The sequence below is a fragment of the Trichomycterus rosablanca genome, chromosome 2, assembly GCF_030014385.1.
Source record: "Trichomycterus rosablanca isolate fTriRos1 chromosome 2, fTriRos1.hap1, whole genome shotgun sequence".
In the NCBI taxonomy this organism is placed as follows: domain Eukaryota; kingdom Metazoa; phylum Chordata; class Actinopteri; order Siluriformes; family Trichomycteridae; genus Trichomycterus; species Trichomycterus rosablanca.
In genome coordinates this window covers 62542922-62553800 of record NC_085989.1, presented here as the reverse complement: position 1 = coordinate 62553800, position 10879 = coordinate 62542922, and the positions used below count along the sequence as shown (strand labels likewise).

General features: G+C 39.2%; 1 protein-coding gene across 4 annotated transcripts in view; it reads left to right on the top strand.

Annotated features, from left to right (window-relative positions):
• Positions 1 to 1409: 1409 nt before the first annotated feature.
• The window catches only part of LOC134300199 (NACHT, LRR and PYD domains-containing protein 14-like), a 17588-nt gene continuing 8118 nt past the window's right edge, over positions 1410 to 10879 (top strand). For all 4 annotated transcript variants that reach the window (XR_010007332.1, XR_010007330.1, XR_010007329.1 and 1 more), the window contains exons 1-7: positions 1410 to 1461; positions 2275 to 2402; positions 5284 to 5400; positions 5594 to 5645; positions 6063 to 6267; positions 6607 to 8389; positions 10519 to 10692. Coding sequence is in view for 1 of the 4 variants with exons in the window: in XM_062984890.1 (XP_062840960.1) it covers positions 2290 to 2402; positions 5284 to 5400; positions 5594 to 5645; positions 6063 to 6267; positions 6607 to 8389; positions 10519 to 10692 (2444 nt within the window). In the remaining 3 variants the exon portion in view is untranslated. The remainder of the gene's footprint in view (positions 1462 to 2274; positions 2403 to 5283; positions 5401 to 5593; positions 5646 to 6062; positions 6268 to 6606; positions 8390 to 10518; positions 10693 to 10879) is intronic.

Genomic DNA, 10879 nt, shown 5'->3' with positions numbered 1-10879 from the left:
GGTTATTTTACTTAAAATCTGTACGTTTTTTTAATTAAAACTGGCCATTTCGTTGTATGGACTTAAATGTTTTAAGCTGTTTGAACTATTTAGCATGTTTTGAGTAAAGATAGCCTAATAGCAGCTTTAGCTAATACAGCTTCAAGGCGTCTTGGGAAACAAGCTACGAGCTTGGCCCACTTGTTTCTGGAAAATTTTGCCCATTTCTCTTAGAATTTCCTTGCAAGCTCTGTCAGGTTGGATGAGGAGTGTCGGTACACGCCCATTTCCAGCTCCTTCCACAGATGTTTGATTAGATTCAGGTCTGGGCTCTGGCTGAGCCACTCAAGGACGTTCACAGTCTTTCTCTGAAGCCACGCCTTTGTTCTCTTGGCTGTGTGCTTCAGGTCGTTGTCATGTTGGAAGGTGAACCTTCGCTCCAGTCTGAGGTCCAGAGCGCTCTGGAACAGCTTTTCTTTTGTTTGTTTGTCTTAGTTTGCAGCATTGTTTTCTTTACACTTTAATGAATACAGTTTTGCCGAGTCTCTTTTTGTTGGACCTGACTTGTTTCTCCTGCTGGTCCTTGCTGTTATTCTTTCATTCTAATTCCTGTATTGTAACTGTCACAGACTGCTGTAACATGTGCACAAGTCTTGCTGAACATCCCTTTAGTATTTGCAATATAATATTTGTGCATGTAAATAAATATAGTTTTACTAAGGTAAACTTGTAGTGCAGTTTGCTTGTTGTAAAGTACAGATGTAGTAAAAAAAATGGTCTGAAAGTCTGATGTCAGCGTAACCAACACTGTAATTGAGTGTTAAATATGTGCAGTAAATACTGTTTCAGAATTACAGCAACTTCACATTTTGCAGGAAGGAAAAATAGATACAACATGTGGCATGAACAAATGTTACGGCACATTTAGGTGTGTTTCTCTCTCATTTGTTCAGTTTAGTAAATAATCCACGATAGTGCATTAAATGAGCAGGAAATGACATCATTTCATTAGATGACGTTGTTGTTCATTATTTTTACTTGATCAATCATAAGATTTGAGCAGAGGTGCACAAACTTTAGCAGGAGACTGTGTGAGAGGACAGCAGTTACTTTCTGACAGAACTGGAAACAGAATCAGAGTTTGGGCGGATGCTGGTTTAGTGCAGCATTCACATGTAGACAAATTGTGTGAATTTAATACGATTGCATTTATGTCCTTTAGTGGTAACGCATTCAGTTTAATCTTATTATTCACACAGAATAAAAATATCATTTTGATTACTGTCTAAATCTGTTTGTATAACTGTTTAAACTAAAATCCTCTCGAGTGTAGATTCAGATTGTACTCTCGACTTTGAAGTCAGAAAGTGAGAGATCTGGAGGAGCACTTGAATGCGGCATTGAACTCCATTTGGTTAAAGTGAAAGTGAAAGTATTTAGTGTGGAGGAGAGAAACGTGAAGAGGTTTTCCAGATAATCGCGGTGAGTATAAGAATATAAAACTGTAACATGTGAATGTTATAAATCCGTATTTGATGGATAAATGTTTAGGATCAGGTTTTTATGATCTGATATGTGTTGTGTTTAGGAACTGTCACATTTAACACCGTTATTTAGGCGTGTCAACAACAACACGGAGATTTTTTACACTTCTGTGTTTTTCTCTCATCCACACCAACTCACAAACCCACGATTAATGAAAACAGGATGAAGAGATTTCTGAAAACTGCTTCCTTGTTTTAGTCTGGATACTAAAATGTAGCTTTACACAGATGTTGTGACGTCAGCGTGCTGGTGTTTACACACATGCAGGCGGTGGACAAAATAACAGAAACACACAATCAATAATAAACATCAAACATCAAATAATAAAGATGTATGAGAGCATGGCATGAATAGTGTAAACTTTACTGAAGAAAGGTTGGAGTTCATTACTGATGTGTCCACGCTGTGTGTGATTATAAAGAAAGCACTAATCTAACACACTGATGAGAGGGAGATTGTTATTAATACACTTTCATTTATTTAAGAATGTCATTTAGAATTAAGAATGTAAACCAGATCAGAGTTACTGGCATACTGGTGTAAAAGTAATAAAAAATAAATGTCTTAGCTGGGATGTAAAACTGCTCTGTAATGCTTTTAGAGTATGTGAGTTCAGTTGAACTAAACTAGCTGCTAGTTAGCTAAGCTGTCTGATTACTGTACCATGTCCTTGTTGGTGTTTCTCTGAACTGAAGCTTTTAGGTGCCCCTGTGCTTTATATAGAGTTATTTATGTTTGGTTTTACTTCAGTGTTACTCCAGTGTGATGGAGGGTACGAGACCAGATTCACCTGAACCCAGCTGTGTCTCCATGAAGAGCGACCGGTCAATGGAGCTTCCAATTCACTTTAAAGATGGAGGATGTTCTACTGATCTGAGGTCAGTATAATCTCATGGTGTGTTAGTGCCTTAGACCACTAGTGATTCTGGGGATTGGGGGACGATCCAAACTGTGTAAGACTGCCAGGACCTTTTTTCTCCAAGACTAGACTGAATAGCTGAGACTGAGTCTACAAGAGTCAAATTCAAGACCAAGTCCAAATAAGAACTTGATATTATTGTTCATATTTATATTAAAATTGTAATAATAATTTATTATGTATTTAAGAATATAAAATCATATCAGCCATGGTTGAGTAATTAGCATAATGGTGTTACACAAAAAACATTGTTGAACGTAGCTAAGTTTGCAGACATTTAAAACTCAGACATGCATTTTTTTTAAATGGTAAAGATTTGACTTAAATTAACTAAATTATCTGCTAGTTGAGATTAGGGCTGCAACGATTAGTCGACGTAGTCGATAACGTCGACTATAAAAAATTGTCGATGTGGAATTTCATTGTCGACTAGTCGTTATTGATGCAATGCACTAAAGGGACTGCAGGGGGCGCAGCATCACTTCCATGGTGCAGCGGGGAGTTTATGAAGACAGAGAAGCAAAGATAAAGAGACCGAAACTTTCTAAAGTATTTCAGCCAAAATAACCCAAAGAAACGAGCTGGACGCCGACACTACAGAGCAGAGTTATGGTTTCACGCCAGCACTACGGTGAAACGCCTTGCAGCCGTGATGAGCAGCGTTATTACGGTAAGTTTTTACACCGCTTTGTGCTTTAACCAGCGTAGTTAATGTTTGTTAACAGGGCTCTAGAATGCGACCTAATTTCTCAATGGTGCGACAAAAAAAAATCTGAGGTCGCATCGGTGCGACCAGGCGTCCGAGGGAAAAAAAAACAAACAGACACACATTAGGCCAATAACATGGTCTAAACCAATCAGAGATAGTGAAGGGCGGGACAATATTCTAGCGGCGATATGTAAGCAACATTCAGCTCAGCCAATCAGAATGCAGCACCAGGTTTATACATGTGCGTTCGGATGTTCTGCAGTTAATTTAGTTTTGTATGAGACTCGCCGGATGTCCCCAGAATGGAAGTTCGGGTTCTGGAGCTCGGCGGTGTAAAGTGTTGTAATGCTCACCGAAGTCCTGACTAAACAGTTAAAGTGACTCTACCCTGTCGTGTGCCTTCATTCCCACACCTCCACCACCGCACAGCAAAAGACCCGCAGCATCCCCACCGGACAGCGGCTAGGTGAGACGACCCTCTATTTTTTCATATAATATACACACACACATAAATAGATATACACACATACATACACATTTACTCTATTATTATAATTTTTATAAAAAATAATTGCTATAATTAGACTATAATACTATAATTAACTGTAAAGAGCATGGGAAGACCATGGCCGGCAATAGTGTATTTGTGACTGGTTCTAATACATTTCGAATTGAAAGGCTGAAAAAGCCCAATGCATCTATAAAACACATTACATGCGGCGATAAATGCACTGCCCGAGTGTCCCCCTCTCCCCACTGCCTTTTAGTGGCAGGCAGTAGCAAACAGGTCATCAGACGAGGCCATGTTGACCAGATTGTTAGTTATTTACAAGTCAATATTGCCTGTATGGACAGTGATAAGGGTGCACCTAACTTTTGTGCTGGTGCACCTAAGAAAAAAAGTTAGGCGCACCAGTGCAACCAGTGCAAAAAGTTAGTCTAGAGCCCTGGTTAATGCTAGAGTACTTGTCGGAAAACTATCTAAGAGATCGCTATTTTTCAGGTTTGTTTGCTAGCTAACTCATTAAGTGCAATAGTTAATCAGTCATTTATATGAGTAACGTTATATAACTTAACATTATAGCCAAACGTTACCCTGTCTCGTCTTCCATATTTTTTGCTCTCGTTAATAAGAGCATTCATTCTAAATAATAAGCCTCCTCCACTTAATGATAGCTAGTTAGCTCAGCAGATAATTCAGATAAGATATTTAACCTGTTATGGTTTAGTTGGCATAGCCAGTACACTATCTGTAATAAACTATGATACAGAGCCTTCAGTTTGTAATAATTAATACAGCTTTCTCTTTTGCTCTTTCTATTAATAGCACTAAGCAATGGAGTGTGGATGAGAAGAGAAGATGTTCATGCTCCCCTCAGATGGCTGAGGTCCTCACAGACAGCATTCACATGTTTCTCAACCATGTTATAAATGTTTTTGACTTCCAGAGTGATAACTTCTGAAACATAACAGTTTCTAATGCTGTCCAAAGCTTTCTTATTTCATTGAATTTTTTTTTATTGTGATTGTGTATTAATGTTTCAAATATATTTAATTAAACTATCAAGCTTAAGTTTCATATTCATGTTTCATGGGTCATTATTTTAATTTGATATTGGAACTTAAATAACATAACAGGGTTTTATGTTAAGGCAGAGATGGAGGGTATGACATAAATAATCACTGACTAGTCGACTAATCGAAAAAATAATCGTCAGATTAGTCGACTACTAAAATAATCGTTAGTTGCAGCCCTAGTTGAGATACAGTAGCTGTCTGAGTACTTTGTCATGACTTTGGAAGTGTTTGTTTAAAAATGTATTATCCCTGAATTAGCCAGCATGACGTCTGTGTTAATAATTAAAACTTTTATGTGATGAGGTTGGTTTTGGTTACTGTGTAATGCTAAAATGCTAATACCAAAACAGCGTTTCTTAAACAAGCTAAAACCAAAATCTCAAAGTTTTTGTTTCTATTTCTAAATATATTAAATCCTCTAAATGTAATATATTTTATTTATTAAATCTTCCACAATGTTTCCAGCTTGAATTAGGATGAAAGAATCACATTTCTGATTTAAACATTCACCCATTTATTGGTTCTTTTATGTTTGGTTTTACCTGAACCCCAGTGTGATGGAGGGTAGGAGACCAGATTCACCTGAACCCAGCTGTGTCTCCATGAAGAGTGACCGGTCAATAGATAATCCACAAAACTTTAAAGATGGAGGATGTTCTACTGATCTGAGGTCAGTATAATCTCTAGTATGTTCCAGTGCAGTGTTTTTACTTCCAGTTTCTCCTGATCAAATGTATTAATCTCATTAAACTCAGTCCACTAAGCAATTCATTCATAAAAATACTAATCATCTAGGAAGTGTTTCAATAACAGGATGATAGAACCTGCTAGTGTTCAATACTGTTTTGTCTTTTTATTTACAGAACACAAAAGAAGAAATTAAATGTTACTTATCAGTTGGAATCCATATTTAAGGTTTGTATGTATGTGTGTGTATTTATAATAATAATGCTAATCTAGTTTGCCGATTGGCTAAATGAATACTGTGAAGGATTTTATGTTGATTTTGGATTCTGGACCCTCTTTAGATGTTGTTCTGGTTCTTTTAGACCTGAATTATCTCTTGATTTTTGCCATATGGGATTATTGGAGCTTATTTGGGTTTATTAAACACACAACCTTCCACATTTTAATGCGGCTGGTTCGGACAGAGGTGAAATTCCAGTTTAAAGCCTAAACACATTTGAATGCACAATTACTGTTTATTCATTTGCTGAACTTAATATGCAGAGAAATTACATCACTCCTTAAATAGTCACATCACTCAGTCATTTTCTTTATTACCTCATGGTGTTTATTGTGATGATCTGGTTCTTCTAAATTCCTTAACAGGAACTGGAGCTCAAAGTCATCAGCATGTTAAAGAATGAGCTAAACAAGTTCAAAAAGCTACTGAATGAAGATTACCCAGCATGCTCTGAGCAGGAGGTAAAGGATGTGGAAGATCCGAGTAGTTTCAGAGAGGGGGCGCTAAAGATCACACTAAATGTTCTGAAGATCATGAACCAGACAGACCTCGCTAACACCCTGCAGAGGAGTAAGAGATCTACATACTTACATTATTAATTTCTTTACCATTAGATAAACAAACTCTTCCATATTCATCTAGGTTCTAGAATCATCTACACTTTTGATTAGTCATTACATTATATTATAAAACATGTTATGACCATTAGGTACTTGATATTAGATGAGAATTCTAACTATGATATTGGTCACTACATCTCTACAAATAAACCAATTATAATCATAGAGGTTTATACTTATAAACAGAAAATAATTTATATACAAACCTATTATTTATGACAATAATAAATTATATACTGTGTTTATTGATCATGCAGTAAAATATTAATCATCATCTTCTGTTTATTAGAACTATTAGTCCCTGCATATCAGAAAAAACTCAAATCCAATCTGAGAGAAAAATTTAAAAGAATCAGTGAAGGAATCTCCCAGCATGGAAGCTCAGCACTTCTGAATGAGATCTTCACAGAGCTCTACATCACAGAGGGTTGGAGTGAAGGTGTCAATAAAGAACATGAGGTCAGACAGATTGAAGCTACATCCAGGAGACCAGCAGTACAGGAGATTTCCATCAAATGCACTGACCTCTTTAAAGACGCGTCCATCAGAACTGTGCTGACTAAAGGAATCGCTGGAATTGGAAAAACAGTCTCAGTGCAGAAGTTCATTCTGGACTGGGCTGAAGGGAAAGCCAATCAGGACGTTGTCTTCATATTTCCACTTCCTTTTAGAGAGCTGAACTTGATGAAGCAGGAAAACCTCAGTCTGATGGAACTTCTTCATCAGTTTTTCCCAGAAGTGAAAGGTCTGCCATCATTAGACTGTGATGCTTATAAAGTTTTGTTCATCTTTGATGGTCTGGATGAGTGTCGACTTCCTCTAGATTTTCAAAATAATGAGCGATTGTGTAACATAACAAAGTCAGTAAAAATGGATGTGCTGCTGACAAACCTCATCAAGGGGAACCTGCTTCCCTCTGCTCTCCTCTGGATCACCACTCGACCAGGAGCAGCCAATCAGATCCCTACTGAGTGTGAAGCCCAGGTAACAGAGGTACGAGGGTTCAGTGACCCTCAGAAAGAGGAGTACTTCAAGAAGAGGATCAGTGATGAGAACCTGGCCAGAAAAATCATCACTCACATGAAGTCATCAAGAAGCCTCTACATCATGTGTCACATTCCAGTTTTCTGCTGGATCTCAGCCTCTGTTCTAGAGAGAATTCTGGGTGGAGCCGAGGGGAAAGAGATCCCCAAAACTCTGACTCAAATGTTCACTTACTTTCTGATCTTTCAGATAAAACACAAGGAACAAAAGTACCATGGGAAATCTGACCCTGATCCACACCAGACCAGTGAGATGATACTGTCACTGGGAAAACTGGCCTTCCAACAGATGGAGAAAAGAAACCTGATCTTCTATAAAGAAGACCTGACAGAATGTGGCATCAATGTTAAAAACACATCAGTGTACTCAGGAGTCTGTACCCAGATCTTCAAAAAAGAGGCTGGTCTGCACATAGGTCAGGTCTTCAGCTTTGTGCACCTGAGTGTTCAGGAGTTTCTGTCTGCTTTATATGTATTTCTCACCTTCATCAACAAAAACAGAAATGTGCTGGTGATACAAAACACTGGATTATTTAACATCTTTAGAAACTATACAAACATGTCTGACTTTCTGAAGAGTGCAGTGGACAAGGCCTTACAGAGTAAGAATGGACACCTGGATCTTTTCCTCCGCTTCCTCCTGGGTCTCTCACTGGAGTCCAATCAGACTCTCTTACGAGACCTACTGACACAAACAGGAAGTAGCTCTTACAACAAAGAGGAAACAGTCAGGTACATCAAGAAGAAGATCAGTGAGAATCCCTCTCCAGAGAAATCCATCAATCTGTTCCACTGTCTGAATGAACTGAACGATGATTCTCTAGTGCAGGAAGTCCAACAATACCTGAACAGAGAAGGTTCTGTTCATCATGATGGACTCCGTCTGTCTCCTGCTCAGTGGTCGGCTCTGGTGTTTGTGTTGCTGAACTCAGATCAGAAGCTGGATGAGTTTTATTTGAGGAAATATTATCCATCACATGAAGGTCTTCTGAAGCTCCTGCCAGTGGTGAAAGAATCAAGAAGAGCTGAGTGAGTCATTTATTGACATTTGATTCATGAGTTTATCACTTAAACATTAATAATTAGATTTACGAAACTGAGAAGTTGCTAAACTAGCGTTGCAGTCTGATCTCAAAATGTGTCTGAAATTAACATTTATTTAGTAACATTAAAATAATAATGCTGTTTTTTTTACACCACCTACTAACTTGCACTCTGCTAATTATGCAGAGTAGGGATTTAACGATACACTCCACCCATGATGCGATGTGATTCACAATACTGAGTTCACGATACATTTTTCTTACCAATTTTTTAAACAAAATAAAATTGAAGACAAATTACACTACTCACAAAAAGTTCGGGATATTTGGCTTTCTGGTGAAATTGATGGAAAAGGTCAAAAGTTCACACTACAGTGATATTATATCATGAAAGTCGAGCATTTAAGTAGAAGCGTGCAATGGTGATTTCCTCATCTCAAACTATTTATTGAAACAAAAGCCAACAACAGTGGTGGGTATACCCCAACAAAACATCTCAGTGTCTCAATAACTTGTCATGTGCCCTTGAGCATCAATTACAGCTTGACAACGACGTCTCATGCTGTTCACAAGTCGACTTATGGTCTGCTGAGGCGTGGCATCCCACTCTTCTTGAAGAACGGCCCTCAGGTCATTGAGGTTCTGGGGTACAGAGTTATGAGCCTCTACATGGCGACTCAGCTGATCCCAGAGGTTTTCTATGGGATTCAGGTCTGGAGAAAGTGCAGGCCACTCCATTTGAGGTACTCCAGTCTCCAGCAGCCGTTCCCTAATGATGCCACCTCCATGAGCTGGAGCATTGTCGTCCATGAAGATGAAATTAGGCCTGTGTTGTTCATGCAGAGGCACAATGACTGGATTAATGATGTTATTCAAGTAGTATGGGCTTGTTACAAAGTGTGGGGCAGTTCTGTATCGACTAGACACACCTGCCCACACTGTAACACCACCACCACCAAAGGCTCGTCTGGTGATAACAGTGGCTGATGCATAGCACTCTCCTTGACGTCTCCAACATCGTTGGCGGCCGTCATTTCTGCTCAGCGTGAATGGACTTTCATCAGTGAACAGCACTGAGGCCCACTGGTCCCTCGTCCAGCGTAAATGCTCCCGTAAATGACGCCTGTGCCTGGTGGTGTGGTCAGGAACCCTTGCAGGTCGTCCAGCACACAGACCACACTGATGTAAACAGTTTCGAATGGTCTGACGTGACACTTGGGGTCCTCTCACCTCCCTTAAATGTGCCTGGAGTCGTGTGGCATTCATCATCCGGTTCCGCAGGGCACTGTTCACAATGAAGCGGTCATCAGTGTGGAATGTGGCCAAAGGACGTCCACTCCTATGCCTTTCTGTGACTCTTCCAGTCTCTCTGTATCTCTGTAGCAACCTGCTGATGACACTCTGTGACACTCTAAGCTCAGCGGCCACTTCCGTCTGAGAACATCCTGTTTGAAGCCTTACAATGGTGAGATACTGTTGATCAATTGTTAGGTGTCGTCTTGGTCTCATGATGTCTAAATGTGAACAGCATGATGAGGAGGACGGTTTAAATACCAATTCTTTTAAAATAATAAACTGGTGAAGTTTAGTAATAAAGAGAGAAATACATTAATAATAGACGATCTTTGTACATAAAGACTCTCATGTTAGTATGAAGAGGCGCTCAGGTGGTGCAGCAGTAAAGTACACTGGTTTACTTTTGCTGAGATCTGAGGATGTTAGCATGGAGTGAATTTATCTGACCACTTCATACTGGTCAGGACCATGGTGGATCCAGTGCTACTCTAAAACACTTCCATGGAAGTAGGAACACACCCTGGTGTCACACACACACACTTACACACACACACACACACACACTCTCACACACACACACTCTCATCTATGTTTCAGGATGGAGACAGAAATAAATTTGTCATTTATAATCAGCGGGTAACATTGTATTAATTCTCAGTCACTACATGGCTATAGTTAGCACTTGGACTGTGTAGAAATGTGAAGCTCCGCCCCTTTGTAAATCAGTACAGTTGAGCAGTCCTGCTATTGGTTGATTCATCAGTTTAACTGCTTTCACTTTTATCTACAATGTCGTCTGATCTGATTATTTCTCTCTAGGTTGTGGAAGTGTGATCTAACAGAGGAAAGTTGTGAAGTTCTGTCCTCAGTTCTCAGTTTAAACTCCTCCAGTCTGAAACATCTGGACCTGAGTAACAATAAACTGAAGGATTCAGGAGTGAAGCTGCTCTCTGCTGGACTGGAGAATCCACACTGTACACTGGAGATACTGGAGTAAGATCTTCACTTTCACACTGTAGATACAGAAGATCTTTGTAGACTGAAGACTGATGTTAAGTGCAGTTGGGCAGCAGGTTTCTGTGAGGTGAAACTCGTTCACCTGACTCACTGTTAGAATTAACACAAATATTAAACATTATTATTTCATATCTACACTTGATGAATTGGTCGGCCATGTTGG